This window comes from Sus scrofa, chromosome 3 (assembly GCF_000003025.6).
Source record: "Sus scrofa isolate TJ Tabasco breed Duroc chromosome 3, Sscrofa11.1, whole genome shotgun sequence".
Lineage (NCBI taxonomy): Eukaryota > Metazoa > Chordata > Mammalia > Artiodactyla > Suidae > Sus > Sus scrofa.
The window spans coordinates 114,787,497-114,802,887 of record NC_010445.4 but is presented as its reverse complement, the minus strand read 5'-3'; the positions used below and the strand labels follow the sequence as shown (position 1 = coordinate 114,802,887).

The 15,391-nt window shown below is 34.6% G+C and overlaps 1 protein-coding gene across 3 annotated transcripts in view; it reads right to left on the bottom strand.

Moving 5' to 3' along the window:
• Nucleotides 1–15,391, bottom strand: part of ATAD2B (ATPase family, AAA domain containing 2B) — a 121,481-nt gene that overhangs the window by 40,818 nt on the left and 65,272 nt on the right. For all 3 annotated transcript variants that reach the window (XM_021087782.1, XM_021087781.1, XM_021087780.1), the window contains exons 18-19: nucleotides 11,813–11,999; nucleotides 442–627 (exon numbers count right to left, since the gene is read on the bottom strand). In XM_021087782.1, the coding sequence (XP_020943441.1) occupies nucleotides 442–627; nucleotides 11,813–11,999 (373 nt within the window). The remainder of the gene's footprint in view (nucleotides 1–441; nucleotides 628–11,812; nucleotides 12,000–15,391) is intronic.

Below are 15,391 nucleotides of genomic sequence, written 5' to 3'. Positions count from 1 at the left end.
TTCTTTTTTCTTCTGTTTTGTTTTTAAAAATTGAGTAGAAAACCTCTTCTTCTTTGAATGAGTTTATTTTCTAATGAGAACAGCAGCATTTAGAAAACAGATAAGAGTTCCCATCGTGGCACAGCAGAAACGAATCTGACTAGGAACCATGAGGTTGTGTGTTCAATCCCTGGCCTCGTTCAGTGGGTTAAGGATCCAGCTTTGCTAGTTCTGATTCGCCCCCTAGCCTGGGAACACCCCCATATGCCACAGGTGTGGTTCTTAAAAAAAAAAAGAAAAGAAACAAACTTAAAACATTAAGGCATAGACCTTGACCGTATTGATTTTATAATAACTCAAGTGTGTCAAGTTTACAAAGTCAACTATTTTAAAACAACATAATAATACAAAGTCAACTATTTTAAAATAATGTAATAAAATAAATATTTAATCAGTTCTTACCTCTTCTGGCAGTTCACTATACATGGTTTCAGAGGTAGACAATAAAAATATGGGTGAAAATGATGGTATATCTTGTAGCAAAGTCAGAAAAGTTGCTCTCACAGTTTCACTGACAGCTTCCCACCAATCACCAATGTGCGGCATGTAAACAATACTAGGTACTGTTCTTCGAGCTTCACGAAAAATCTAATTAAAGAAAGAACTGGCATTAAAAATTCAAATAGATATTATTCTAAAGTCTGCACAGTAACTCCCAAATACATGAAATGTGTCAGGCCTGTTACTGTAATTTCTTTCAGCCCTATGTTTAAGTTGTTCCAGATATGATGCACAAGCCATACATACAGCTTCTATCTACCCTTATTCCACTTAACAAAAAGAGTATTTTCTGTTCTTTCATTATTCCTATTCAGTGTATATTAATGCTATAAAGGCAACAAATTGTTCTACTTATCTATCACATAAATAAAGCAAAATACCATAATAAAATATACTGCTAATAAAGATAAGCATGCACCTATGTCACCCACGTCAGTGACTGTCAGTAAGCACAAAGAAGAAAAAGAAAACATAGTTTATGTGTTCGTGCACATTGCCTACAATCACTCAACATATGAATTAAATATTTTAACCAAGATGTACCACCCTAGAGCTTAAAATGAATGAACTACCTGCTAATAAACCACTTGTTTACTTCCCATTACCTTAATTCAACCTTCTATAAAATAGTCACAAAATATCCTTGGTCTCTAAAGAGTAATAAATTAGTGAAAAGCTATGAGATACCATTACTTCAGAAAATATAAAATAAAGTTTCCTTGCATGTTAAAGAGTCCTACCATAGCTGCAGCCACAGTCTGCCAACACACGCCAATAAAGACCAGGTTGGCTATTAATAAGATGCCAAGCAGAACTAACTGCCCTTTGCATAAAAGTCAACAACAGCTCAACAGCCCAGCAACAAATTCTCACAGGTTAATATGACATCTCCTCAATACTTTCAACAAGTGTAAGAATAAGTATAAAAATCTGACCACCTTTCCTCAATTTAATTTGAGAACTCTACTTCAAAAATTCTCTACTATTTTCTCTTAAACACATTTCAATTAACCTATATAATGTGCAGGGTACAGAAATAGGAATCAAATATTTTAAATGATTAGGATTGTCTGAAACGTTCCTAAGATTCCAAAGGATAATACCTAGAATATGAAAATAATACTGCATTTGTTTCATATTCTTTTAACTGGCCCTTAAAGTTTCTTAAGTACAATATTATATACTCTTGACCTTTCATGCCAAAATTTGAAAATAAATAGCTAAATAAAGATGCTGTCAAAAAAAAAGGATAATTGTTATTTAATGAGTAAGCCTACCACTTGCATCAATTTTTCAACTATATTTTATATAGCTTGAAACTTCCTGAGTAAAATAAAATGCACCGCCAATTTAATAATAAGCCAGATGAAAGATGCTCAAATAAAATTTTCCCCCAAATCGGAAATGTAAACGTTATGATCACTCACATCAAAAGTAATATTTGCTCCTTCCCTTCCTTTAATATTTGCATATCCACCAATCCAGAACAGTTGTACAGTACAACTCCTTCAGGACTCTCAAATTTTGACCTTTTCTGCAAACACGCACCCTCTTATCCTGAATCTTGAAAATCCAAGGACTACTGTTTTCCAAAGTTCTTGTAGAAGATTCATAAGAGAAAAACAAGCATAAATATTTGGCAAAATGAAGGAACCACACAGGAGCACAAAGGCAAGAGAGGTAATTGATTCAAAAAAAAAATATATTACATGCCACCCAAATCAGGCATGGTGTGTGGAAGACAGTGACCAACACCTGTTGTCGCTCCCCAGCTCCCAGTCTGTGCTAATAAAACTAGGGAAGTCAGCAGGGAGAGAAAGGTGATTATATGAAAAAGACTAACAAGCTACAGAGCTTACTGACAAACCTCACAAAACAACCTACCTAATTCAGCCATGCAAGTTACCACATGCCCAGGGAGAGATGAGAAAACATGCCTTTTTTTAAAAATGAAATTTTGCCTTGCATTTTTGTAAGTTAGGTTTTCTAGGAATATGTGTTGAGAACATCCAGCTGCTAACAAATATCAAAGAGGATGGGCAAAGCAACAGAAGGTTAAGTGATAATAAAAAACTGTACAGAGCCAGAAGTTAAATAATGCAGTACTACAGGTGTTTAAACTTATTTTGCAAGGCTGAACTAGATACATAAGCATCACTGACTTTTTAAAAGAATTGAGGGTTTTTTACTATTTGAAATTCTTTTCTTGTCAAAACCTCTCAAAATTAGCAAACTGAATATGATGTTCTGTTAAACTTTTTAGTTCCAAAGACTTTAGGAAAATATCTTTATTAGCAGGATTTTTTTGAAATTATATTTGAAAAACTAGAGTTGGAAAAAAATCAGGAAAAATGGGTCTAAGACAAATACAGAAAAATAAAAAAGCACAGGCTTTCTGGTCCATGAACATATAATTACATGGACTGAGAATTAATCTAACTATATATAATACCAATATCCAGGGAATGTTTTCAAAATTTTTCTCCTAAGCCTTTAAAGGAAAAACATCCTTAATGTCTAGAAAAATTTTAAAGCACTACTAAACCATGTTTCCTTTTAATTCCTTATGCCACGTTATCTCAGAATATTAAAATAAACTTTCATTTTTAATAAAGAGCAAATCTGTCCTAATTCTCCTGTTTTTTAATGAAATTTCAAAAAGAATAATCTGAGAATAGTCTTTAAAAATTCAGGAAAAAAAGCGTAATCCTATTGTAATTTTTCTATAATGTAAAATCAGCTTTTCAGCAGTTTGCTGGTAACTTTTGAAGTTGTGGAATAAGATACACTCTGTGAAATCAATTAACCAGATATTTTTAATAGTAGAAAAATAAAGCCTAGTTTTAGTGAAGCGGCAACTGTCTTGGGAACAAGTGATGCCATTTGATAACTAGAAAAATACTCACCTACAGGGTGTCTTGGATTGGTGGATGTGCAAGGTGTAGTAGAAAACAGAAAAACTGTTATAGAGAAAAAAAGACAGTAGGCCAAATTACTGAACCAACCGTTTCAAAATACCTCTGACATGACCAGCACTCTTGCACAAATAAAATGAACACCAGTTTATGTGAACTGTTCATTTTGCTTCTTTAAACAATATACTTTTGGCCTCTTGTTGCCCCAGACATCATAATTACTTATTTAACTTTTTAAAAGTTTCTTTAAAAAAAAAAAAAAAAAAAGCTACTTTCTCTGAATATTAAAGATACAAAAGGCAAAAATTAGGCCACTAAAACTAGAAGCATCCATGCAAGGAAACACTAATAATATAAACTGCATCTATTTTTATAAGAATTCATATCTCAAGATCTGAATTTCAAATCAGTGCATTTAAATACCAAATTAAAATGTTCAGTGTGTGTGAAAAATTTACTGTAGCTTAAAAATTAAGAATATACCTTAAGCCCATAACAAGCCATTTTATTTAGAAACTAAAAACTAGAATAATTTTAAATACAAATGTGAACAAAGCAGAAAGCTCCAAGCCAGTATATCTTTCACTTTCCTGAAAGGGGCTATATAAGGAAAGCAAATTTTGTCATCAATAAATTCCCAGATTTTGACTTGGTCACATTACAGTATTATAAATATGTTAAAATTATAAAACATAGGTAAAAGAAAAATCATAGGGGCTAAAATATTCACAATTTTTGTAAAAATTAAAAAACACTATTTAAATAAGTTGAATTCCTTAAACCATGCTATCAAAAATATTAAAATAAATATCTTCATTACTGATAACTTTATTTCATATGTGTATACTACTCCATTTACATTCTATTACCCTAAGGTTTACTGAGCAACTCTGTGAAAAGAAGGCACTGTCTGGATCTGAAGATTCAGGATTCAAGACAAAAGTGCCCAATTTCTTTACAAGTCTATAAAATCAACCTATTATAAAATACAACTATACTAGAATTTCTGAACAACAGTTGTAATAAAAATCAACATTTCTTGGAAATTAGAACACTCAAATTCCTTTTCTGATATTTTCATTGCTGAAAACTTCAACAATTTCCGTAAATGAGATACAATTAGAGCCAGGATAATTTGTTTACAACTCAAAAAAAAAAAAAAAAAAAGTTACTATGTAAAACACAATGTGTACCCACACACACAAACAACAGAGTATCCAAAGTATACACAGGCTGCTATGGAGAAATCCAGAAATCCTTATTCATAAACACAAGTGCATCCAATGAATACTCAGGGGTATAAGTGTATTTAATTTCTTAATGCTTCTCAACCAAAAAAGATTTCCCTTGAGAATTTCCATATTAAATTTCTTTCTGGGAAAGGGAAAATAACTAAAATTTTCACCCCAAAAAAGACCTTACTGACCATGTGAAATTACTCCTAACACCATGTAGTATCCAAATCCTGAAGTTTCAGACAGACCATATATAAATCTCTATCAACTCAATCATACCTCTGTATTAATAAAAAAGATAAAAATATAACATACTCATCAATTCCCTTTTTCCTACATCAGCAGTAGAAATAATACAAGAAGGGAAAGAAATACATTGAAAATGTCAGAAAAGGAGAACCATAGGTAGTTTTACCATAGATACTAACATCTCCAGCCTTGTTGTAGGGCTCAGTGATTACTTGTGAATTTACTTGGGACAACCATAAGTCTTCTAGGCAACACCAGAGTTTTCCAATCTCCTTCCAGAGTCTTTGGAAGACTATAAAATGCTCACTAACACACATACATACGTGCTCACACACATACACACAAAACTACTTTATGAACTCTGGCAACTGCTTCAGTTATAAATGTCAAACTTGCATCCAGTCATCAGGTAGTGCTATTTCAAAGTGTTGATTTACTGGAGACCTAGAATATTAACAACCAGGATGTATGTTTAAAGTACAGATTCCTGGGCTCATCCCAAACTTGATAATCAGAATCTCTGGGTATGGAGCCAGGCAATCAGAAATTTTAATAAGCATCCCCAGGAGATTCTCATGCTCATTAAATCTGAGGAAACAATGAGAAAACTCTATAGCAGACACTAAATCCTCTACCATTTTTCACCCAGCTGATAATATTAAAAGCTGAGGTAGTGAGAAGAAGAAAAGGAGGGTTTGTCATACATCTGCTTGTGTGTGGACGTTTTAAAGAAGAGACACAGAATTAAGCATGGTTCCCATGGTATAAAGAAATATCAGGTAGGGCTCTTTCTCATTTCCATCTTATCACACATACAAATACAGATCTTTAAGATGATTTAAGACTTCTTTTAAAACTACCTTTCCTCTTCATCTTACACTATAAAAAGAACCCAATTTAGTTCATATTACATATCTTGGAGGCAGGAGAAAAGAAAAAAAAAAATCACAGAAGAGAGTAACTTACCACAGACTGAACCCTTATATTCCATATCTATTTAGAGATAATCCTGCTTATAGAATGACAGGGTACCAAAGTAAAGCAAAAGCAAAGAAAGGAAAGGGAACATAGAACAGAAGGATACAAGTTTTTTTTTTTTCCATCTTTCCAGCATTTTAGCACCTGACTTGTAAGCTCTGTTCCCTAGGACTTTTATATATATATATATATACACTTATATATTGGTAAAACCAGGTTTACATAATAGCCTTTTTTTGAAGAATTTTTTCAGAAGTGACAGTATAATATAAATAATTTAAAATATGCACTTAAAATACAAATTAATCAGGGATTAATGAGAACAGTCTTTGTGGCCTCTGGTCAGCATTCAGAGAAAGTCTGAGCTTCAACTACCATGACTACAAAATTCTGACTCCGCGCCTAGGAAGACTACATCCAGGTAGTGGTCACTCAAGAACAAGCCCTACTTCTAATCCAGAAGCTCACAGATGATAGCAGGGAAGATGAGAAGTCTTGGTGTACTAGATGCAATGTTATACAACCAAAACAATAAATAGCGGGTGTTTGCTTTTTTCCATTACCAAGTGACACCTCTCTCCACCCTCCCCACTAACATGACAAAAAAGTAATAAAAGCTAAGAAATGTGAAAGACACCACTGAATATGCAATTAGAATTCAAATTTAGCCCAAGTAGGATTCAGGAAAAAAATCCCAGGACCCCAATAACATCAGCATATAGTTTACCACAATGCTTCTTAAGTATTTCCTTATCTCACATTAAGCCAATATTGTGTTTGTGAATATATATACACATATTAGCCACAAGGAATAATTATAGACAGAATACCCTTTTCACATTGAAAATATTCCTCTTATGATTTTATGTTTCAGTTTGCACACTATCATCAAATATACACGTAAAAGGGAAAAAATTCCAAACAATTCAGCAGAGTGTAAAAATGAAGATGACCAAGTTTATCTAATCTTCAATCCTCCAAATTTCTTCCCCAAGCCAAAACAATTATTAGAAGTTTTGGGGGGCTATTCTTAGATAAAATTTCTACTTGTACATAAACACAAGCAGATATTTTTTAAGTTTTTCTTTTTTACACAAAAAAATCATACTTAAATTGATTTACAACTTGTTTTTTCACTAATATCTCCTTCATCTTTCCATAGCAGCCTATATAAACCTATTTCATTCTTGTTAACAACTTCAAAGTATTTCTCTGTTACCATATTTTAGCCAGTCCACATAAAAAGGACATTCAGTTTGTTTCTTTTTGTCTTATTTTGTCTGGTAATTTTATACATTGCTGTGATGGATATCTTTGTATATTCAGCAGTGAACACTTATAGCTAATATATCTTTATGAAATTTTTCCTAAGGTAAAATTCCTGGGTCAAAAAGCACTTAAAGTGTTTAAAAGACAGTTCCAAGCCTACAATCAAAAATCATTAAGGTGGTTTCCTTGGACGAAGCAGGTTAAGGATTCCTGTTGCCAACTGTGGCATGAGTTGGATCCCTGGCCTGGGAACTTTCACATGCTACAGGTGTGCCCCTCCCCCAAAAAAAGTCATTAAATAAATTTACATTTCCACTAATCAAGTATGAGTGCCACATCTCCAAAACTAGGTTTATCAAGCTTTTCATTTTTACAAGCCTGATGGTTATTTTAAAATAGCATCATATTACTTTAATATGTATTTTTTCACTTATTAGTGAGGCAAAGAATCTTTTAAAATTCTTATTGATTGCTTTTGCTACTTTTTTCTCCCTATAAATGGCATGCTCTTACTTTGCCAAGTCTTGTATTAGGTTGTTATTCTTTCTTCTCACTGATTTTAACATATCTTTGTATATTTAGGAAACTTGTCCTTGACATGCATTTCAAATACAAATTTTTACCAGGTTATGTCCATTAATTTTATTTCAATAAATTTTTTGCCATGTGTAATTTAAAATTTCATAAAGTTAAATCTGATCTTATCTTTATGTTTCCTACGTTCTGTTCATTACTTTGAAATTATTTTCTCATGTCCAAGATAATATACTGACCTTGTGAATTATCCTAACACTTTCATAGTTCCACTGACAATTTAGACTTTATTTTAGGGCTCTAGAAAAACGTAGGAAAATCTCCAGGTTTTTTTTTTTTTTTTTTTCTTTTCCCCTCAAAGAGCCAGATAGTTTTCTAGGATCATTTATTAAATGACCCATCTATTCTATGACATCATCATCATATATTCTGCATCTGCAACAGCAGATACGTAATCCCATTTCTACACAGGCCTAAGCATAAATTCTCTCCTTTGTTCTGTGGGTTTGTCTGTCTATCCCTGAGCAGGTATAAACACTTTATTACCACAGTTCTACTACTTCTGTAAAAATCTGGTAGGGCTTCCTCATCATACTTTTCCCTTTAGAATTCTCCTTCCTATGGTTATATTTACTTTCTAGAGGAAACAGAGCATTTTTTTAACATCTCCTCTTGAATTTGGGGGTCACTATAACTGAGATTGCACTTAATTTATACATTAACTTAGAAAAGCACTCAGGGAGTTCCCGTCGTGGCGCAGTGGTTAACGAATCCGACTAGGAACCATGAGGTTGAGGGTTCGGTCCCTGCCCTTGCTCAGTGGGTTAACGATCCGGCGTTGCCGTGAGCTGTGGTGTAGGTTGCAGACATGGCTCAGATCCCGCGTTGCTGTGGCTCTGGTGTAGGCCGGTGGCTACAGCTTCAATTAGACCCCTAGCCTGGGAACTTCCATATGCTGCGGGAGTGGCCCAGGAAATAGCAAAAAGACAAAAAAAAAAAAAGCACTCAAGCTTTCCAATGTTGAGTCTTACCAACCATTAATCATGAAAGGAGCTGCAGCAGTAGAGATAGACATGAAGAGAACTGTCATCTGTTGAGTACTGTGTGTCAAGACTATTGGGTAAGCTTATTTTAATAATCACAATAGGAGCTCCCGTCCTAGCTCAGTGGTTAACAAATCCGAGTAGGAACCATGAGGTTGCAGTTCAATCCTGGCCTTGCTCAGTGGGTTGCTGTGAGCTGTGGTGTAGGTCGCAGACGCAGCTCGGATCTGGCATTGCTGTGGCTGTGGTGAGGCCGGCAGCTACAGCTCTGATTAGACACCTAGCCTGGGGACCTCCATATGCCACAGGTGTGGCCCTAGAAAAGACAAAAAGACAAAATCATCATCATCGTCACAATAACCTTATCTGATATCATCATTTCCTTTCATAAATGAGAAAAGTAAGGTTCAAAGGGGTTAAGCAACTTATCCAAGACCACAACCAATAAGCAAAGCAGCTGAGATTTTAATCTGTGCAAACTGAATTAAGTCTACACTTTGAATTATAGTACAATAATTAAAAACAAGGTGTGTCATTTGCTCAACTGTCTTCCCCAAGTGACTTTTTAGTTTTCTTCTTTTAGGCTCTGCAAATCAATTGTTTAAGTTAATTCCTAAGTAAACTCAGTTGCTATTTTAAATGAGACCTCTTCTTCGATTATGCAGTTGACCCTTGAACAAGGTGGGGGTTAATTTGTGTATAATTTAGAGTCAGGCCCTCCAGATTTGCAGTTTCTCCATATCCAGATTCAACGAGACCCTGTAGTACTGTAGTATTTACTGCTGAAGAATATCTGCATATAAGTGTATCCGTGCAGTTCAAATCAGCATTGTTCAAGGGTCAACTGTATTTCTAACTTGTTACTGTTTGTATAAAAGAAAACTACTGATTTTATAACATTAACTTTGAAATTGTTCACCTTACAGAATCTCTTATTGGCCCTAATAGTTTTTCAGTTAATTCTATGATCATATCACAGGTAAATATTTATAATTTAAATGTGTTCATTCCAATATCTATGTCTTCACCTCTAACTTAATTAACTTTGCATGTCTTAGTAATGGTATATTACGCTTTTGATGTGCTACTAGATTCCACTTGTAATATTTACTTTATGACCATTGTCTAAGTGAGATTAGCCTATAGTTTTCTTGGAATATCTTTCAAAGGTTTATCATCACTCTTTTTTTTATTTCACAACTTTCCTTCTTTTTCTATGCTTTGTAATAGTTTAACTCATATCAAAAAGATCTTATCCTTTGAGATTAAAAGAATTCACTTGTGAAACTGTTTGGATTTACTGCTTTCTGACACTCAATTTCTTCTTCCACAGCTAGCATCTATTTAGGTTCTCTCTCCTAAGTCAACTTTATTATTTTATACTTCCCAGTAAATCACTTGGATTTACTTTAAATGGTACTAAGTAATTCTCTTATGTGCATAAAAACTGGAATGATTTTGTCTCACTAAAAAGAAAATATATAAATAAACATTATTGGAAAACACTCACAGCCAGGATGAGCAAATATATAAATAAACATTATTGGAAAACACTCACAGCCAGGATGAATTAAATGTATAAAACTTGAAGGGGGGAAAAAAAAAAAAGAATGAGTTAGGGGAAGGAGGGGAGCAAAGAAAAAAAAAAAACTTGGAGAAAATTATCGATGTGTAGTTTTTAAACAGGCCATGGGTTTCGGGGAAAAAAGCCCTTCAAATAGGGCTTTATAAGTAGTGAAATACTGCTAGGATGTTCATACCTAGAGAACTCTAAGTAAAAGAGAAATAAAATTGACACTTTGAACTGTTTTAAAAAAATCTAATTCTTGCTATAAGGTACAAAATTGTTTTCAATTAGACAGTATATGTATTAAATCTTTATGAACTATAACTGAAAAAACAAAAAACTGTGCACAGTGCTCTTAGGTGTGACTACACCAGTCATCTAACCTCTAAAAGAAAGCAGGCTAATATCAAAGTAGAAAGTGACATTCTCCGCTAATTTATCTATTAGAAACAGTCTTAAAACATTTAATGAGTACTTAATATACGTTAGGCATTGTGTCAGAGACACCGAAATGGTGAAGACATGGTCCCTCAGTTCAAAAAACTTATTCTCTGAGCCACTAGTTCCAACACGACACACTTACAATAAATTCATAGTTATATACTAAAATGTCAAGAAATATAAAAGCCCCACTAGAACTATGCTTTACAAGCTAGCAAATATAAAAAGTGACAAAATCAGATGTGAAACATACTTGATTACTGATACAAATATATATAATTTTTAAATTGCTATCACTTTCCTATATTAATTTTAAATCCTGGCATTCTCAAATTCGTTATAATTTCCCTTACTCTGAAAAGGCTATAAGTACAGATAGAAGTCTGAAGAGGCTCTGAAACCACAACTTTGAAAAAAGGGTCAGAAAAAAGGCAAGAAGAAGCTCCCTTTCTACACTGTTTAATGAAATTTTAATATAAAAAATGAGATTATTAAAATTTGAGAAAAGAGGACGTTCTCATGTGGCACATGGTTAAGGATCCACTACTACAGCTATGGCACAGGCCAAAACCGCAGCACGGTTTTGTTTCAGAAAAGAAAATTTTTTTCAGAAAAGAATGAAGTATCATGGGTAAAACAATGAGCTCATTAAAAAAAAAAAAATCAAAAGGATCCCTGCCTTATTAACATTAGAATGTTAATGAATAACAAGCAAAAAGTAATATTCAGGAGTTCCCGCTGTAGTGCAGTGCCTTAAAGATCTGGTGGTGTCTCTGCATTGACTCAGGTCACTGCTGAGGTGCAGGTTCCATCCCTAGCCTGGCACAGTGGGTTAAGGATCTGGCATTGCTGCAGCTGTGCCATAGGTTACAGCTGCAGCTCAGATTCAATATCTGGCCTAGGAACTTCCATATGTCACAAGTGTGGTCAAAAAAAAGTTAACATTCCTATTATTGTTCCTTGAAAAAATATTATTTATAAACACTACCAAGATATACAGAATAAGAAAGTCGGAAGTACTCTTACATAGTACAAACCTACCTGTGCACATGATTCTTCAGGTGTTTTGGCACTAACTGAATAAAGTGCTGGGAGGTCTAGTCTGTGCACAGAGAATTTTTCTAAAGTGTGCAAAAGTGCTGGAGCAAGGTGAGAAGTTTGACCTGAGCCTCGTTCTCCAGACAGCAATAATCTTGGCCTATAAGAGGTTGGCTGATGATATGGTGACCTGCAATACACATAAGACATTATGATTATTTCAAAACAATACAGTCTTCAAAGATCAAAATGAACTATCAGGAAAATACTTATATGAAAAGAATGTAACTCCAAATTAACAGAATTTTCTTACTTTTCTCACTTTTCATTAGAGTGAGTTTGTTTGTTTGTTTTGGTCTTTTTAGGGCTGTATCTTCGGCATATGGAGATTCCCAGACTAGGGGTTCAAATGGAGCTGTAGCTGCTGACCTACACCACAGCTCACGGCAACGCTGGATCCTTAACCCACTGAGCAAGGCCAGGGATCGAACCTGTGTCCTCCTGGATGCTAGACATCCATGGGATTCATTTCTGCTGACACAATGGCAACTCCAACCTTTCTCACTTTTTTAGTGTAGTGATTCATTTTTTCATGCATTACAGTTTATTTCATTTTATTTCATTTCATTTCATTTCATTTCATTTCATTTTGCTTTTGCTTTTTAGGGCTGCACTCAAGGAATATGGAAGTTCCCAGGCTAGGGATTGAATCAGAGCTATAGCTGCTGGCCTACTACAATGCAGGATCTGAGCCATATCTTTGACCTACACCACAGCTCATGGCAACGCTGGATCCTTGACCCACTGAGCGACGCCAAGGATTGAACCCACATCTTCATGGATACAAGTTGGATTTGTTTCTGCTGGGCCACAATGGGAACTCCTACAGTTTTAAAATATTGATCTCATTGACCATATTAATAACCAAGATGTAAAGGTATAAAAATCCACCCTAAAAAAAAGTGAAAATATCTGGGTATTTATTCTATCATATCATATATATTAACTTGGAAAATGCTTCAAACACTAAGTGTGATTTAGTCATTAATTTTCCAAAGTCAAATATTAAGAATTCCACTTCTCCAACAAGGAGGTGCATCTAAAGATTACCCAAAGTGACTCAGTGTTGTTACTGATGTGGCTGAAGTTTGACCCCTGGCCTGGGAACTTCCTCATGCTGTGGATGTAGCCAAAAAAGAAAAAAGAAAAAGAAAAAAAAATAATTATAATTTGTGCAATTTTTTTCACACTTTGGAGAAGGGTATTGTTTGCATGTTTTTTTTAAGAATAGAGAAATAAATAGTCCCTGAGTTAATCATAATTGTGGTCATCCCCCAGGTCAAACTGTATAAATAAAGTTTATTTTCACATTTACTGCCAAAAATAAAAATAAAAAGATTACCCAAAGTGTAGGACTTGTATTTAATAGTTAAAAATGATAAATTTTCTATCTAATTTACAATTTTTAAAATAGAAAAAAGGGGGGGGGGGGCTTTTCCAGTGGTACAAATTTGTTTCCAGAGCAATTAAAAAACTAACTCAGAGTTTCTGTGGTGCAGGGGGTTAAGAAGCCAACTGCAGAGGCTCAGGTGATTGTGGAGGCACAGGTTTGATCCCCAGCCCAGCAGAGTGGATTAAAGGATCTGACATTGCCAAAGGTGAGGCATAGATTACACCTGTAGCTCTGATTCAATCCCTGGCCTGGGAACCTCCATATACCATTGGTGCGGCCATTTAAAAATATATATATATTTTAACTGTAATATATGATAGCTAAAGCCCCAAACCAGAGAAGGCAAATTTAGGATATTAAACTAAATTCAATTTGTATTCTCAAGATTCTACAGCACCATTAAAAAGATAAATGAAACAAGCTTATCTAATATTATTCTATCACTATGCAGGAAATTCTAAGCAAAGCAGTAAGAATAAAGCAAATTTTAAAATGGAACTAGTGGAAAATAAACAAGGCAAACGCTCTTACTTGTAAAGAATATGTTTTTGCAGTAGAAAATCCAAGAGAATCAACTAACAACTATTAGAGTCTACCAGCAAAAGTAGTAAAACTAAAGATGGAAACAGAAACTGAAAGATTTTCTTAAACACCATCAATAACAAATACAAAGAAAGAAAGGAAATTCTATTCACAATTGTAAAAAATACAAATGATAAATACAACGATAAATAATTTTAACAAGTCTCCAACTATACTGAATATATCATGAGGCTGAATATAGAGGTCAACTCTTCCCACACATTTATACCTAGCTGTAGTTAACTATACAGACACACACACACAGTTGGTTTGTAATTTTTATTTTATAGATTTTAAAAATGCGAATCACAGAGTTCCTGTCATGGCGCAGTGGTTAACGAATCCGACGAGGAACCATGAGGATCCTGCGTTGCTGTGGCTCTGGTGTAGGCTGGCAGCTACAGCTCCAATTAGACCCCTAGCCTGGGAACCTCCCATATGCCGTGGGAGTGGCCCAAGAAATGGCAAAAAGACAAAAAAAAAAAAAGAAAGAAAAGGAAAAATGTGAATCAGGAGTTCCCTGATGGCCTAGCAGTTGTAGATTCAGTGTTGCCACTGCCATGGCACGGGCTCAATCCCTGACCTGGGAATTTCCACATGCTACAGCAGCCAAAACAAAAAAACAAAAAAATGCAAGTCGAAATCCAAAAAAATTGGGGGTGGGGGAGATTTCTAACTTATTGACAACATTAACTGAAAAAATAATCAAGTAAGAACATCAAGAAAATTTCAGAAAAGTTTGCTAGCTCCAATTTTAGAACATCTAAACCTGAAGCCTGCTTTAGTAACCAGCACTTCATACAGATTTCTTATGTAACGTCCTTAACAATTCTATGAAATACATAGGTTTCCTCTTACCAAACAGATAAAGAACCCAAGGCTCAGAGAGGTTAGATATAAGATTATACAACTGGGGAGTTTCCGTCGTGGTGCAGTGGTTAACAAATCCGACTAGGAACCATGAGGTTGCGGGTTCGATCCCTGCCCTTGCTCAGTGGGTTAATGATCCAGCATTGCCATGAGCTGTGGTGTAGGTTGCAGACGTGGCTCGGATCCCTCGTTGCTGTGGCTCTGGCGTAGGCTGGTGGCTACGGCTCCGATTCGACCCCTAGCCTGGGAACCTCCATATGCCGTGGGAGTGGCTCAAGAAAAGGCAAAAAGACAATAAATAAATAAATAATAAAATTAAATTAAATTTTAAAAAAATATATTATAAAACTGGGTGTCCATGTAACAGGAAAGTCCAGATTCTGAACTACTAAGTTAAGATGTGCCCTAATTTATACTGAAACATCTTATAGAACAGAATAATAGAATGTAGAACACATCAAAGAAAAGACACACAGATAAGTGGAACATAATAGGCAGCCCAGGAAACAAACCGTAGTAATTGAAAGGATTTTATATAAGATAATAAGCACAAAAATAAATTGAACAGAGATGAATTATAAAACAAATAACAGATTCTACTGTCAATCTTTGACAAAGGAGGCAAGAATATAAAATGGGAAAAAGACAGTCTTTTCAGCAGGTGGTGCCGGGAACAC